This window comes from Dama dama, chromosome X (assembly GCF_033118175.1).
Source record: "Dama dama isolate Ldn47 chromosome X, ASM3311817v1, whole genome shotgun sequence".
Classification (NCBI taxonomy): Eukaryota; Metazoa; Chordata; class Mammalia; order Artiodactyla; family Cervidae; genus Dama; species Dama dama.
In genome coordinates, this window is record NC_083714.1 from 139,151,004 (window position 1) to 139,168,898 (window position 17,895).

Genomic DNA, 17,895 nt, shown 5'->3' on the forward strand with positions numbered 1-17,895 from the left:
CTTTGCTTTAAAAACTCTCTGTTCCCTCAATAACCCAGATTTTTCTTTCTCTCTGGGCCTTCGTTTTCTCTTTCACTTGTCTGCCTGATGAATGACAATTCAACCTTTCATCCTTAGCTCCAGAATGATAGCTCCCTCCCAGAGGCACTTCCTCCTGCCACCTCTAGCGGTAGCCACACCTTTTCCCTATTCTCTCCTAAATGCTCCCCTTTTTTAGGTTGGAATTGAATAATATAGTTGTGAGCCTCTTATGCACTGAACAGTAGGCAGTGAAATTAATCAAAATAATATGCAGGATTGTTTTCAAGAGTCAGAGGAGCATGTGGAGATACTTTTACATCAAGAACTCAATTATACTATTCCAGGTAACTGTCTATTCCTTTCCGCATAGATTTTTGTGTGGGGCTAGAAGTCAGATGTCAGTGGGCTGGATTCTTGTGAAGACATAATTTTGGATCTTTAAAATGCCCTGCATAAGAAATGACATGACTTCTAATGACTTATTGCTGACTGGTTTCCTACCTTCAGGCCACTGAGCAAGGAGCCCTGAGTTGAAACCAGCAATTCATTCAACATTTCTCAAGAACCTAGTATGTACTAGACAATGTGACAGGCTCTTCAGATTGAAAGATGAATGATAGCCTCTGCTGTTTAGAAGATTGCTGATGACCTTTTCTTGTGGGCTTAAAAAGAAACAAGACAGACAAACGAAGAGAAAGGAAATATTTGATGAGTGTTGGCTGTGTGTAAGGCACTGTGGTTTGCATGTGAAAAGTGAAAGTCTCTCAGTCGTGTCCAACTCTTTGAGACCCTATGGACTATACAGTCCATGGAATTCTCCAGGCCAGAATACTGGAGTGGGTAGCCTTTCCCTTCTCCAGGGGATCTTCCTAGCCCAGAGATTGAACCCAGGTCTCCTACATTGCAGGAGGATTCTTTACCAGCTGAGTAACAAGGGAAGCCCAAGAATACTGGAGTAGGTAACCTATCCATTCTCCAGCAGATCTTCCCAACCCAGGAATCAAACTGGGGTCTCCTGTATTGCAGGCAGATTCTTTACCAACTGAGCTATCAGGGAAGCCCCGTGCATAATCTTTATTGTTGTTAAGTCTTAAACTCATGTCCGACTCTTTGCAACCCCCTGGACTGCAGCACACCAGGCTCCCCTGTCCTCCACTATTTCCTGGAATTTGCTCAGATTCACATCCACTGAGTCAGTGATGCTATCTAACCATCTCATCCTCTGCTGCCCTCTTCTCCTTTTGCCTTTGATCTTTCCCAGCATCAAAGTCTTTTCCAGTGAGTTGGCCCTTTGCATCATGTAGCCAAAGTATTGGAGCTTCAGCTTCAGCATCAGTCCTTCCAATGAATATTCAGGGTTGATTTCCTTTAGGATTGACTGGGTTGATCTCCTTGCTGTCCAAGGGACTCTCAAGAGTCTTCTCCAACTCCACAATTCAAAAGCATCATGTCTTCAGTGCTCAGCCTTCTTTATGGTTCAACTCTCACATCTGTACATGACTACTGGAAAAAAAGTCTGTAGCTCTGACTATACGGACCTTTGTCGACAAAATGATGTCTTTGCTTTTTAATACACTATCTAGGTTTGTCATAGCTTTCTTTCCAAGGAGCAAGCATCTTTTAATTCCATGGAGTACATCACTTCAAAAAAGTGTTTCTACCCTGGGCTTGTTACTCAAACTGGGAGAATACATAGGAATCCTCACTCCCTATACTAGCGCAGGAATTGAGAATAACCAATAACAAATGCACTTTCCCAGTTGCAGACTGTAATCAACAACTCACTGGAGTTGCTGGTGTATGGACTCCATCTTGACTGTCCTGCTCTAGATCAATACTTCTCCAACTTTGATGCACACGAGCATCATTTGAGGCCTAGGTAACATACCAATTCCCGGGCCCCAGCCCAAGAGATTGTGACTTAGTAGGTCAGAGCCTGAGACTTTTCCAACAATTGCGTGCAAGGTAATGCTGATGCTGCTAGTCCAGAGACCCATTCATTGGGTAATGAGGTTCCAGAGAACTTCTAAAATGCCTTTCAGTAATAAAATGCCATGTTCGCCTCACACCTTTGCTATAAATGTGTGCGTAGTCATGTCAAGGACATTAACCCCACAGAGTCCATGTTGGGAAACTAGGCATTGAAAGATTAACAAACAGAAAATACTTTATAAAGATATTTTTAGATTGAAAATGCAAGGCTCCTTTTTTTTTTTGGTCCTTGAATGGAAGTTTTCCTCTTTCAAGACAAAGACAGTAAAACAGTGCATGTTCTCTTCAGTCATTTAGCATTTTTTCCATATTCTGCCACACATTTGCACAAAGTGTTTAAAGAGGATTTCATAGATCATTAATTAAGGTAACAACTGCTTCCTTAGCAAGCAGGATTTTGAAGAGGTTGTAAATGCTTAGCCTGGGAGGTAGGTGGCATGTTTATTTTTTGTCTTAAAGGTTGAGGGGTTTAGATGAGGCTTTAGCAGACCTGAGTGGATTAGGAGTTTGGACTTAATTGTGAAAGCCAGCAAGAAAAAATAAATGTCATGGTACTTTTTAATTTCCCTATATCATCAAGGTAAAGAACTGGTGCTTGTCAGGGGTATATAGTCCTAAAATATTTTTCAGATGTTCCTTCTTCCAAGTTTTTTCCATTTTGTTAGCTATTATGATTGACTATTCTTCCAAGTTTTTTCCATTTTGTTAGTTATTATGATTGACTATTCTTTTAGGGCTTGCAATATGGAATTCCCTTTTGCAAAAAGAAAAGTGACTTGCAGAAGCAGCCTTGCAAATTAAATCCCTGTCTTTTTACTGTTTTCCTCCAATTCTTTTATCTCAGGCTATTTCCCATTATCTATATTTTCTTTACTACCTTCCTTCCTACTGGGTCATATCCGACTCTGATTTTCTTCTCTTCAAAATTATTCTTTTCCTTTGCTTTGAGACTATTTTATTGATTCATTCATTCATAGACCTAGTTTAGATGTATTGCATACCTTCTATAGTTCAGTTCAGTTCAGTCGCTCAGTCGTGTCCGACTCTTTGTGACCCCATGAATCGCAGCATGCCAGGCCTCCCTGTCCATCACAAACTCCCGGAGTTTACTCAAACCCATGCCCATCGAGTGGGTGATGCCATCCAGCCATCTCATCCTCTGTCGTCCCCTTCTCCTCCTGCCCCCAATCCCTCCCAGCATCAGGGTCTTTTCCAATGAGTCAACTCTTCACATGAGGTGGCCAAAGTATTGGAGTTTCAGCTTCAGCATCAGCCATTCTCAAAGTTTGCCCTTGAGATGCTTACAGTCCAGGGAGAGACAGAAAATGTGTCTGCTCATTAGTCTATGTACATATGATAGAGGCTGTCATGATATCATGATAGAGGCTGTATGTAAACACTGTGGATGCCTCACCCATATCCCTACAGTTCTCACTGTACAATCATGGTTTTCTGCTACAAGCTCTGCTCTACCTTGTTGTGAGGAAAAGGGGAGTGTCTTAGGCCCCAAAAGTATGCTCAAGTTTTGCAGGGCAAGCTGGCAATGCTGAGGGCTTACTCCAGAAACAGCCCTCCATTAATACCAGTTGAGGGCAGGGGATAAATATCCCAACTTCTTCTTCCCTCTGAGGCTTGTTCTACACTGGCTTGCAGGGATTCTAAGAGTGGGAGTTTGGGATTAGCAGATGCAAACTATTATATATATATCAGATAGAGAGACAACAAGGTCCTACTGTATAGCCTCTTGATGAAGGTGAAAGAGGAGAGTGAAAAAGCTGGCTTAAAACTCAGCATTCAAAAAACAAAGATCATGGTATCCGGTCCCATCACTTCATGGCAAATAGATGGGGAAACAATGGAAATAGTGACAGACTTTATTTTCTTGGGCTCCAAAATCACTGCAGACAGTGACTGCAGCCATGAAATTAAAAGACGCTTGCTCCTTGGAAGAAAAGCTATGACAAACCTAGACAGCATATTTGCAGACAAAGGTCTTTATAGTCAAAGCTATGGTTTTCTAGTAGTCATGTACGGATATGAGAGTTGGACCATAAAGAAGGCTGAGCGCCGAAGAAATGATCCTTTCCAACTGTGGTGCTGGAGAAGACTCTTGAGAGTCCCTTGTACTGCAAGGAGATCCAACCAGTCCATCCTAAAGGAAATCAAGCCTGAATGTTCATTGGAAGGACTGATGCTAAAGCTGCAGCTCCAGTACTTTGGCCACCTTCTGTGAAGAGCTGACTCATTGGATAAGACCCTGATGCTGGGAAAGATTGAGGGCAGGAGGAGAATGGGGTGACAGAGGATGAGATGGCTGGATAGTGTCACTGACTCAACGAACATGAATTTGAGCAAACTCCGGAAGATAGGGAAGGATGGTGAAGACAGGCATGCTGTAGTCAATGGGGTCGCAAAGAGATGGTCATGACTGAGTGACTGAACAACAACAAGCCTTTGGAGAGGCAGAGAAAGGTGTTCAGTTCGGTTCAGTTGCATAGTTGTCTGACTAAGAGAAAGGTGACAGACCTTAAAAAGCAAGATTCTCCAGTGTGGAGATTTCTTAAAAAACTGGAAATAGAACTGCCATATGACCCAGCAATCCCACTTCTGGGCATACACACCGAGGAAACCAGATCTGAAAGAGACACGTGCACCCCAATGTTCATCACAGCACTGTTTATAATAGCCAGGACATGGAAGCAACCTAGATGCCCATCAGCAGACGAATGGATAAGGAAGCTGTGGTACATATACACCATGGAATATTACTCAGCCATTAAAAAGAATTCATTTGAATCAGTCCTAATGAGATGGATGAAACTGGAGCCCATTATACAGAGTGAAGTAAGCCAGAAAGATAAAGACCATTACAGTGTACTAACACATATATATGGAATTTAGAAAGATGGTAATGATAACCCTATATGCAAAACAGAAAAAGAGACACAGATGTACAGAACAGACTTTTGGACTCTGTGGGAGAAGGCAAGGGTGGGATGTTTCAAGAGAATGGCATCAAAACATGTATATTATCTAGGCTGAAACAGATCACCAGCCCAGGTTGGATGCATGAGACAAGTGCTCGGGCCTGGTGCACTGGGAAGACCCAGAGGAATTGGGTAGAGAGGGAGGTGGGGGGGCATCGGGATGGGGAATACATGTAAATCCATGGCTGATTCATGTCAATGTATGACAAAAACCACTACAATATTGTAAAGTAATTAGCCTCCAACTAATAAAAATTAAAAAAGAAAAAAAAATGAAAAAAAAGCAAGATTCTCAAAGGTTGACTGTACTCTAATTATAGTTCAATGGATTCCCCATTTGCTTAGATTTGTTTGGCGGTTAGGCTTAGTGGTAGTGATGTCTGCATTTCAGCAGCCTTCTTTTAAAGTCCATTTACATTCTAATTGAATTGGCAGGGTCTTTTTTTGTAGATAAGAAGCGATTTAATAGAATAGGATGCTTATGAGGCTTACAAGCAAGTAGATTTGAGGATGGAGTTGGCAGCGTCTTAATGGGCTCTCTGACTTTGAGAAAAGTGGTCTTGTGCTGACTGACTGTGGCTAAACTACATCTTAGCAGTGGGAGGTAAAATGGAAGAATTCAGGTTGCCCTTAATCTTTCTGCTTCTCTTGTGTAGACACTGTAGAGTAAAAGCACAAATTCATTATTTCAACTCTATGATTATAAACATAGCTGTACATGGGTGACATCTTGCTGTGCAATCTGATTTCCCTTTGTGAAAGAAAGATAAGAGGAGTAAAAATAGGGGAGGGCGCATGTTGGCAGCCTATTGCTGTATTCTAAGATAGTTGATTTTAATCTGGAGAATGTGTGTATGTGCGCCCTCAGTAGCTCAGTTGTGTCTGACTCTTTACAACTCCATGGACTGTAGCCTGTCAGGTTCCTTTGTCCATGGGATTGTCCAGGCAAGAATACTGGATTGTGTTGCCATTTCCTACTCCAGTGGATCTTCCTGACCCAGGGATCGAACCCATGCCTCCTGCATTAGCAGGCAGATTCTTCACCACTGTGTCACATGGGAAGCCCAATGTATAGAATATGTTCTCTCATAAATTGAGCAAAATCTTTATGATCCTGTTCATAAAGGATACACATACCTTAGAGGTGAAGAAATTGGATACTCAAACAAGCACTCATTATACATAGAACTTAGCACATGCCAGGGCCTGTTGTAGGAGCTTTACCCATGGAAACTCATTTTTACCACAGTCCTATAAGATAAATACATTTTAATTCTATTTACAGATGGGAAGACGGAGGCACAGAGACTCTTTTTAAAAGTAACCTGCTAAAGTCACATAACTGGTAAATTACAGAGCTTCTGTTTGTATGCTGGTGGTTCAAATCATCTTGCAGAATACCATCCTCAAGGTTACTCTGAGACTATGATCAGAGTAGTGAAACAAAACAAGGTCACTTCATAATGTTCGCTAAGCACAGATGAGAACAAGGTCACTATGACACTCAGAAAATACTCAACATCTTTCTTTCAGTTAAAATGAGTGATTCCTTCTTCTTTACCAAATAAAATTTTATTCTAACTCTAGTCTTCCCTCCTATAAATAAGATTTATTGAGATACCTAATCCTAGAATTTCCCCTGCTTTCTGACAGCATCCAGTCTAGAGCAGACCTCTGCTTCCTTAGACTTTCTTCCCAAATTGCCCAGTTTAGAGTTCTCTCTATAGCACACGTTCTTCCTTGCTGCAAAGAACAGTAATCCTAACTTAATTACTGGCTTGTTCCTGGTGGCCTTTGCTTGAAGGGCATTGGCACCTATTTGTCAGTGTTAAAGAGCTAGATGTGGTAGCTAATTTTCCAAATGACTAAATCACCAGCAAGAAGATTAATGCCATCTAAAAAATGGGCCAAACTCAATGAGGTAAAAATTTGTAACAATAAATATAAAGTCCTTTGTTTAGGTTTGGAAAAAATCAAGCACATAATTAAGAACAGATAACTTGACAGCTATTTGTATTAAGAGGAAAAAAGACTTGGGAAATGAACAAGCATTAGCAACATCAGAATGAGTCAAATGTGGAATATGACTACTGAAAAGCACTACTATAATTTAATGTTCTATGAAAAGTGCAGATAAACATAGGGGATATTACTGGTTTTCTGTGTTACATCCCGATCATGCCTGGGCTGTCACATTCTGTGACTCATTCTTCAAGATGTCACTAGCAAACTACAGAAAGGGTGACCAGTATGCTGAGGAGCTATAAGCCATATCATAGGAAGGACTTGGTCAGTTTAGCCCAGAAACTTTGAAAAGGCCTTCCAGTTCACCATCCAGAAGTGTTTAAAGGGATGTCTCCAGGAAAAGAGGAAGTAGACTTTGGTCCTTAAGGAGGAGTATTGGTCTGACTGGGGACCTTCCAGGACCCCGTGGTTGTGAAAAAGCCACTCCTGGATGAACATCTGCTCTGGGTCCTTGTCTTATGGCCTTCAGCAGTGGGACTTGTGTCCCACTGGGGTGGGAAGATCTAAGGGCTTTGAAACATTGGGGAGGAAATAGTGCAGATCTCCTGGACCTAGTGAGTGGAGGGACAGGGCTTCTTCTAAGTTGTTCTCCTCTTGACGCATGGCACTGGGATTTGAGGCTAAAGCCTTGGATAATAGTAAAAAAGTTACTGTGCTTGTAGGTTTATTCTCCTCTAATAGGTCAATGGGAAGATGATTAGTTGAGAGCAAGATCCAGGTATTTCTAGGTACAGTGTCCTAAATAACATCTACAATACATTTCAATTTTATATTCTGTAAAACATGCAAATAATGGGTAGAAACTGACACCTTATAAAAGGAACAAATTAGGTAATATAGATGCATCCTTTTAGCCCTATAGGATCAGGAAATTATTTTTTTTTAATTGAAGCGTAGTTGACTTAAAATATTGTATTAGTTCCAGGTGTCCAGCAAAGTGACTCAGTTATATGTATACATATTTCAAATTAATAAGTTATCTTTTGAAAAATTAGCAATTTAGCTAAGAATTGAAGGACAGATAAATGAAGGGAGGGAAAGAGAAAACTGCAAAAAATGAGTACTTTCCCAAGTTACTTTCATGTGAGACATTTTGGTCAGGGCCTCACATTCTCACCCTGTTGTCTACTTAGGTTAAGACCTCTTATTTTCTTCTGGGGAGACTGAAATCTAAACAGTGTGTTTACAACATTCCCTTAAAAGGTAGCTCAGCCTTCAGTGGCTTAGAAGCCATAACCGTGTTCTCAAACAGCTTCAATTTCTGTTTAGTCACTGAAAATAAAAAAAGTCAGGGCTCAATAGGTAACTGGAAACCTCTGAAATCAGGCCCAATGCCAAAGTCAGGAGTGGTGTGGCCAGATATAAAAACACAGGGTGAGTGAGGCACAAGTGAGGCTTTAAAGTTCTTATGGGACAGTTGTTAAACTATCACATGGTGTGAAAACTTACTGGAGCTGAGGATATAACATAAAAATAGGATTTTACTATATAGACCCTGGACATCAACTTCTAATAGACCAAGCTTGGCCCAATCATAGGGATTTGCAGGATCTGTCAGTGAAGATCTTGGCTTGATTTTTACTGAGAAACTCAGCTTTGATAAAATTGGCTGCTTTTTGAGATGTAGAGAAGGAAAAGCAAATGCACCTAATTGCAAATTGTTTGGTCCCTCCGTGACAATGGCCCTATTTCATAACTTGTTCAGTAAGCACCAGATATTCTTCCCACAGAAGTAATTGTAGTCTCAGGGGCTCCCTCCATAAACACCTTCCTTGAATAAATCATCATGCCAGTGTCACTTTGGGAAGTAATCTGCTCTTGGATATTCTTACACTGTCTAAAGAATCAACTGTATTGTGCTGGGGAGGTCAGTTTCCTAGTGGGAAACTAAAGAGATGCCTTTTTTCATTGGAGACATTGAACATTTAAAAATGGTGGCTTGTTTTTGCTTTATATTCAGGCTACAACCTAGTAGTATGAAAATTTAATAGTTCATCACCAGCTGGGCTGAAATTAGAGCAAGGTGAATAAGGTCTCAGGTGCAAAATGTAAGGGGTGCCAAAACCCCAGTACTTCAGGGCATTATTTTAATGCAGTATTTGAAAAATTCCTTATTAATGCAAAAAAATCCATGGTGAAAAAAAATACCAGATTTAAATAAAAACAAGATCTGACCCTGTACTCATGTGACTAATTGCACTTGCCTCACTCCAACCTCATCCCTGATGGACTGGCCTTAAAAAAACATAATAGAAAATATTATGGTACATTAGAGATGTCTAAGTGTGTGAGTGAGCGAGATACTGGATCAGAATGTAAGATGTAAAACATGATCTGTGCACAGCAGCAGCTGAGGTCGGGGGCCCTGGAGGCAAGTTGCCTGCCTGTGTGGCTTTGGTTGTTTTCCTTAACCTCTCAGTGGTTTCCTCTTGTCATCTGTAGGATGGAGATAAGAATACTGCCTTCATTATTGACAGGATGACCACATTTTATCTCAACAAGGACAGTTGTGATAGTGGAAAGTGGCACAGACCATCCAGCTCTATAATGATGATGCTTTGTTTATTTTGCAGTAATTATCAAATAATAAGGCAATTACAGATTTAAATGATCAAAAAATCACAAAGCCATTCAATCATGAGCATTCAGATGCCCACAGCAAGACTGCTCAGCCTCTATGATGATGGTCTCATGTTCACCAAACCTATGATTTTGCCATGTTTCCCGTTGACCCCATCAAGTAGTTGCCTAGAGGCTTAATGGGTTTTGCATGCCGTGTCATGGGCCCAGGCTGGTGCCCCAAATGCTTGTTAGCAGGACAGCAGTATCTCACCACTGACAGACCGAATCAAAGATTTGTTTATCCCCAGCCTCTTTTGTCTGAGTGCACTTGATTTTATCAGCAACTTCTGTTCCGGTTATCCTGGAAAGAGTCTTAGTTCTGACATTGCTTTTGGAAAGGTTCAAGAACAGAAGCCACAGATGGTGATATTTTTTTTTTTTTTTTAGATTTCAGCACTTGTTGAAGTGAGAACTTGTGTACTGCACCTGTATGCCCCCACCCCAGAAGGTCACACCATGACAGAAAGCAGATGTATACAGAGTAAAGGTCCACCAAATCCATCTCAGTTTATTTTAATGCAACTATTAATAGGTGTTTTATTTTAGAACTAATAATTCAGGACAAATGCCAAATTACACAGGGCATCAGAAAAATAGGCAGAACTAGGACTTTCTGTAGTAAGCCGGCTGTATGATCACAGCACTCAGAGTTGTGGGGATTAAATCAATTCCTGTATGGAAAGTACCTAGATTAGTGCCTGGTTTATAGTAAGCCCTCAATCACTGTGAGTTCTTGTTACCATTTTTTGTTAACATAATTTAGACTCAAAAAATTTGGACAAGGCGAGGGTGGGATGTTTCGAGAGAACAGCATCGAAACATGTATATTATCTAGGGTGAAACAGATCACCAGCCCAGGCTGGATGCATGAGACAAGTGCTCGGGCCTGGTGCACTGGGAAGACCCAGGGGAATCGGGTGAAGAGGGAGGTGGGAGGGGGGATCGGGATGGGGAATACATGTAAGTCCATGGCTGATTCATGTCAATGTATGACAAAAACCACTACAATATTGTAAAGTAATTAGCCTCCAACTAATAAAAATAAATGAAAAAAAAAAAAGAAAAGCACTGGCTTGGAAAGATGTCATTTCCTAAGGGATAAATAATTGGAAATGCCTCCTCCTCTTTTTTTTCCCCAAATTTAATTGTCAATGGTAGTAAGACCCTTGACTACAAAGGGTCACACACCTGCTTGTTGTTTTAATTAAAGTTTTAAATTTCAGCTTAAACTTTAAATTCATAGCCACAGACCTCAGATGCAGTCTCCCACTACATCTGCCTCAGCATCCTGACCCCATCTCTCTCTTGAGAGCATTGGTTTTTTACTCTCCCAAACTACTATTTAATATCATATCTCTTTCCTCCTTAAACTTTCTATATTCCTCTTTCCGTCCCATTTTCAGCTTATAACTTCCCTGATAATCCTTGGAAATGATCGGACCAATTAGGAGTTCTTGGATCAGCACCCACTGTCATTCTGCCCTTTTGTCGGTACAGTGATAAAGCACGTGGTCTCTGGAGACAGTATCACATTTCAGATCTTGCTGTGCTACTTGGTGACTCATGAGCATGGGCAAATTATTTAACTGTTTTGGTATCCTCATGAATGAACTGACCCTAATTTAAGTCATTATTAAAATGGCTGAAATATCTGTCCCCATGTAAGGTTAACCCTGACCCTTGACTCTGAATTGTCACCCTTTCTTCTCAAGGTGTTTTTTTTTCCCTTGAAATTCTGGTGTTCTTTCACTGCAGTGTTGATTTTTCCCTTTTAGCTATAATATTCCTATTGTTAAACATGTTCTTTTATCTTCCATTTTGAAAAAAGGTTCCTCCCATTATCCCACATTATCTTCCATGCTATCTTCTGGGCTCTCCAGCACAGCAAAGGCAAATGGAAGTGATGTCTAAACTCTGCCATCATTTCCTTTGTTCTAGACAGGCTTTTTAAATGGTGGACTGTTCCATTCTCAGAGCTTTTTTTTTTCCTTTTCTTTGAGGAATGATTTCATTACTCAATGTTGTAATTAAGTTACCCGCCCCCCCAAACTTTATAAATGACAAATAACAGTTGAGTGTATTTAAGATGTACAGTGTGAGGTTTTGCTATAAGTGTACACTGTGAAATGATTACCACCGTCAAACTAATTAACATATCCATCACCTCACATGGTTACCTTTTTTGTGAATTTACACTTAGGAGGTGATCTTACCCAGTTTTGTGGATTTAAAACATTGTTTACTGGTTACTCTCAAAGATCCTTTTTCAGATTTCTTCTCTCCCTTAGGTGTGTTTATCTGTATAATTACTTGCTAACCCTACTGGCATGTCTTACAGGCATCTAAATTTAATGGCATCAAAATGACCTGAGTTCCACCCCAAGTCTGCAGTAGTCCCCATCATAAACACTACCCATGAAGTTGTTGAAGCGAAGAATATGAGACATAGTCCTCTCTTTTCCTCACCTCCCCACATCAAATGCATCAGCATGACCTCTTGGTTTTACCCCAAAAGGATAACCACTAGAATGTAAGTTTCATCATGGAATTGCAATTTGTCTGTGCTGTTCAATTATGTATTCTAATGATGTATATAGCTCCTGGCACACAATATGAATCAAATATTTTTGGAATGAATGAATGAATCTTGACTCTGACCACTTCTATGACCAGTACCACAGCCTATGCCAGCAACATGTCCCCATATTTCTATAATAGCCTCCTGACTAATCTGCTGCTGCTTCTCATGAACTACCCACTCAACATCCTGATATTTGCTATGTTGAATCTAGCCAGTGACTCTAATCCAATCAGAATAAAATCTGTTCTTTCATACTGGTCTACAAAGTCTTATATGAACTTGAAATTACCATTCCTCCAACCTCATTTCCCACTCTTTTGTCTTTCCCATTCTCTACCACTGCTCTAATAGTGCCCACGTTTCCCCCAAACAACCTTATCGTAGGACTCACGGGGACACTTGTGAAAAGTAGTAATTCTCAGTGACCTCCCTGCAGACTCTGTTTCACAAGATTTGGGGTGTGACACTCTCTCTGCTCTTAACAAGCATTCCGGGTGACTTACGATAAGATACAGATACAGCCTAAGAATCCCCCACACAGCATTCCATGAAAGTATTCCAGTTATTCAGAATCAGGGAGCAAAATGAAGCTCCTTTTCTATTTCTGGTCTGGGAGAGCATACAGTCAGTGGGTAATTATTAAGCTAAACCAGGGAATTCTGAGAATACAGCTTGTGTAATTGTAATACCTTTACATTCTAGTAATATTTCCTGAGTGGCATAGGTGACCTCAAACTTCTGCCACTTTGTGCTAGACACCTATGGGAGAGGTTCAAGAAATGGTTATCACCAAGAGGGAGGTGAAAATTGAGAGAGGCTTGATACTGAACAATGTGCAGCAAAGGGCATGCACTTGTTTGTGTTGTTTCCTGGGATGAGGGGAAGAGAGAAAGAGGGCACACACACGGTACCAGCCCAGAGTATGTGAGGAAACATTTTGGCACATGATGTAATGACTCAGTTTTTACACATATAAGCTCCTCAATGTAAGCAACATCTAAATTGCAATGTTCGGACTTCCTTGGTGGGCCAGTGGTTAAGAATATGCCTGCCAATGCAGGGGACATGGGTTTGATCCCTGGTCCAGGAAGAGTCCACATGCCACAGGGCAACAAAGCCCATGCTCTGCTACTAGAGAAGCTACTGCAATGAAAAGCCCGTGTACTGCAACTAGAGAGTAACCCCCACTCTGTGCATCTAGAGAAAGCCCTTCAGCAGCAAGGAAGACCTAGCACAACCAAAAATTCATAAATAAAAATGTAAAAAATAGCATACCTTACAGTGTTCAGCTTTACATCTAGGTATTTGGAAGCATTAAAACTGACAATGAAGCATTTTTGGTTTTGCTGCAACAGAGTAGTGTATAACTATACTTTACCAGTGGGTTCAATTTATCATTTTTTAGGGGGAGGAGATTTTGAAAACTGTCTTTCATCTCCTGTGTGTAAAACTTGAACTTCAGTTCTCTAGTGATATTGTTACAGGCACTAATGTTCTACATACCAAAGAGCATGTTCCTCTCCTGGAATCTGAAACTGAAAACAAGTGCAAGGCTTCTGGAGTGCTATATGAATTTGAATTATAAACCAGACCACTGCTTCCCAAATGCATCTGTACATGGAATTACCTGGGGAGCTTCAGAGATACTCCTGTGCCCCATTCCGAGACTGAGATTAATGGGTATGAGGTATGACCAAGGTTTGGGATTTTTGAAAGATCTCCAGGCTATTCTCATGTACAGGCAAGTTTGGGAACCACTGAAGTGGAGATTTTGAGCCATGTATTTCCAACTTCAAACTTCTAGGTAATGTAAATTTGGGGTTTCTGCATTAAAATGTAAGTTGAGACAATGAAATCAGTCTAATTGGATTTATCAGGTTGAAATCAACATGATTTGGACCTTATTTACATAAAGCCAAGCAATTCATGAAAAAGTCAAAGTAGTTTTGTGCGCAAAGACACACAAATTATTAATGTTCAAAACAACAAGGTTTTAAAGTAATTTTGTCAGATGGAGTATATATCTCCACTACAGTTTCTAGGCTGTAGCAAAACACAAGGCTCTCAGTTAGATTTTAATTTCAGATAAGCAAGGAATAATTTAGTAATATAAGTCTGTTCCATGCAACATCTGGGATGTACTTGTACTAAATATTGTTTATCATTTATCTGAAATTCAGGCTTGTGTGCCCTATATATATTTTTAATGAAGTATAGTTAATTTACATTGTTGTGTTAGTTTTAGGTGTACAGCAAAGAGATTCAGTCATATATATGTGTGTATATATATGCAATCTTGTTCAAATTCTTTTCCATTATCAGTTATAAGATACTGAGTAAAGTTCCCCGGGCTATACAGTAGGTCCTTTGTCATTTACCTGTTTTATATATAGTAGTATATATATGATTTTTGGCCCCTTTTTAAATTATTAATTGGAGGATAATTGCTTTACAGTGTTGTATTGGTTTCTGCCATACAACAGTGTGAATCAGTCATGAGTAAACGTATGTCCCCTCCCTGGTGAGCCTCCCTCCCACCCCCAACCTGATCCTACCCCTCTAGGTTGTCACAGAGTACTAATTTGAGTTCCCTATATTTTAAAGTAACTTCCCACTAGCTATCTAATTTACATATGCTAATGTATATGTTTCAGTGCTACTCTCTCAATTTGTCCCACCCTCTCCTTCCCCCGTTGTGTCCACCAGTCTGTTCTCTATGTCTGTGTCTCTCTTCCTGCCCTGCAAATAGATTCATCAGTACAATTTTCTAGATTCCATATATAATGTGTTAATATATGATATTTGTTTTTCTCACTCTGTATAACAGGCTCTAGGCTCATCCAGATCACTAGAACTGACTCAAATGTGTTCCTTTTTATGGCTGAGTAATATCCCATTATATATATGTACCATAACTTCTTTATCCATTCATCTGTTGATGGACATCTAGGTTTCTTCCATGTCCTAGCTATTGTAAATAGTGCTGCAGTGAACATTGGGGTACCTGTGTCTTTTTGAATTATGGTTTTCTCAGGGTATATAATGCAGGAGACCCGGGTTTGATCCCTGAGTTAGGAAGATCCTCCAGAGAAGGAAATGGCAACCCACTCCAGTACTCTTGCCTGGAAAATCCCGTGGACGGAGGAGCCTGGTGAGCTACAGTCCATGGGATTGCAAAGAGTTAGACACAACTGAGTGACTTCACTTTCACTTTCAGGGTATATGCCCAGTAGTGGGATTGCTGGGTCATATGGTGGTTTTATTCCTAGTTTTTAAGGACATCTCCACACTGTTCTCCATGGTGAGTAGTGTGTACATGTTATTCCCAGTTTCCTAATTTATCCCTCCTCTCCCTTTGCCCTTTGGTAACCATGTTTGTTTTCTATGTCTGTGAGTCTATTTCTGTTTTATAAATAAGTTCATTTGTATCATTTTTTAGATTCCACTTATAAGTGCTAACATATGATATTTGTCTTTCTCTGTCTGACTTACTTCACTTAGTATGATAATATCTAGGTCCATCCATATTGCTCCAAATGGCATTATTCCATTCTTTTTATGCCTGAGTAATATTCCATTGTATATGTATACCACATCTGTTTTATCCATTCATCTCTTGATGAATTTTCTTTGCTAAATGTGACAACTCTGCCCCAATTTTAAAGGACCAACCTGAGCAGTAATTCAGTACAGTAGGATGAATCAGGGCAAAAATTAACTTCAGCTTCTTGCTCACTATGTGTTGTTCTGTTTTCTAAATTACATTGACTGGTTAAACACCTCGAACTCTGCCTGACTTTGTCTGCACTCAGAGTCAACGGTACCTTATTTTGCCTCTTCTGTCTTCTCCGGAGCCTCAGAAACTCCTTGTGCTGCCTGGAGACAAAGTTCACTGCTGCATATTCCAGTAAGGCTGCAAACACAAACAGAAGGCACACCGCCATCCAGATGTCAATCGCTTTTACGTAGGAGACCTGAGAGAAAGGGAGAGAGAAGCACCTTGAAAACTGGTGGTGAAACCAGGTTCCTTATGGTGTGAGCAGCAGACAAACCTCAGTTCTCTTCAGCAAGGATTATTTTCTAGACTTTCCTTAAGAAAATACTTAAGCATTTTCCATCCCACTTTGCAGATTCTGAGCAGAGCAGTGAGAATTACAGCCCCCTCTCCACCCCCTGCCTCAGGTCCTTCTGTCTTTCTCAGTATAGTCCACCTGCTCAAGTAGCCCCTGAGACCATCCCCAAAGATAACTACAAGAATTGCCTTCATGAAAACAAGGAAGAAAAACAAAACTTTGAGATAAAACAGAGTCAGGGTTACTCTTGAAGCTGCCCATTTCCTTATATTTTTCTTAACATTTAAAAACTCATTAAGATAATTCTAAAACTCAGATGAGAAATAAACTATATGTGGCCTTGGGTCCTTGAAAAACCAGTTTGTAATTTCCATTCAACTTTTGATCCTAACTGATGTGGAAGCACATTTTTTTCTTTTTTTATTGAAGTGTACAATAATATAGGTTACAGGTGTACAATACAGTTATTCACAATTTTTAAAGGTTGTGCTCCATCTGTTGGTTCGTTTCCAAGGCAAACCATTCAACATCACAGTAATCCAAGTCTATGCCTCAACCACTGATGCCAAAGAAGCTGAAGTTGAACGGTTCTATGAAGACCTACGAGATTTTCTAGAATAAGAACAACAAAAAAAGATGTCCTTTTCATCATAGGAGAATGGAATGCAAAAGCAGGAAGTCAAGAGATACCTGGGTAACAGGCAAATTTGGCCTTGCAATACAAAATGAAGCAGGGCAAAGGCCTACAGAGTTTTCTCAAGAGAACATACTGGTCATAGCAAACCCCTCTTTGCCAAAAACCCAACAGACCACTATACACATGGACATCACCAGATGGTTAATTCTGAAATCAGATTGGTTATATTCTTTGTAGCCGAAGATGGAGAAAATCTATGCAGTCAGCAAAAACAAGAGCTGAAGCTGACTGTGGCTCAGATCATGAACTCCTTATTGCCAAATTCAGGTTTAAATTGAAGAAAGTAGGGAAAGTCACTAGGCCATTCAGGTATGACCTAAAGCAAATCCCTTATGATTAAACAGTGGACGTAATGAATAGATTCATGAGATTAGATCTGGTGGGCAGAGTGCCTGAAGAACTATGGACAGAGGTTCATAACTGTACAGCAGGCAGTGAACAATCACAAAGAAAAAGAAATGCAAAAAGGCAAATTTGAGGAGGCCTTACAAATAGCTGAGAAAAGAAGTGAAAGGGAAAGGAGAAAGGGAAAGATATACCCAACTGAATGTAGAGTTCCAGAGAATAGCAAGGAGAGATAAGAAGTGAAGAATGCAAAGAAACAGAAGAAAGCAGTAGAATGGGAAAGATTAGCGATCTCATCAAGAAAATTGGAAATATCAAGGAAACATTTCATTCAAGGATGGGCACAATAAAGGACAGAAATGGCAAGGACCTAACAGAATCAGAAGAGACTAAGAAAGAGGTGGTAAGAATACACAGAAGAACTATACAAAAAAGCTCTTAAAGACCCAGATAACCACAATGGTGTGGTCATTCACCTCAAGCCAGACATCCTGGAGTGTGAAGTCAAGTGGGCCTTAAGAAGCATCACTGAGAACAAAGCTAGTGGAGGTG

General features: G+C 40.3%; 2 protein-coding genes across 3 annotated transcripts in view; one reads left to right on the plus strand and one right to left on the minus strand.

Annotated features, from left to right (window-relative positions):
• The window catches only part of FANCB (FA complementation group B), a 346,913-nt gene that overhangs the window by 153,953 nt on the left and 175,065 nt on the right, over nt 1–17,895 (plus strand). The window lies entirely within an intron of this gene.
• The window catches only part of GLRA2 (glycine receptor alpha 2), a 182,958-nt gene that overhangs the window by 16,144 nt on the left and 148,919 nt on the right, over nt 1–17,895 (minus strand). For both annotated transcript variants that reach the window (XM_061136016.1, XM_061136015.1), the window contains exon 8: nt 16,053–16,202. In XM_061136016.1, coding sequence (XP_060991999.1) covers nt 16,053–16,202 — 150 coding nt within the window. The remainder of the gene's footprint in view (nt 1–16,052; nt 16,203–17,895) is intronic.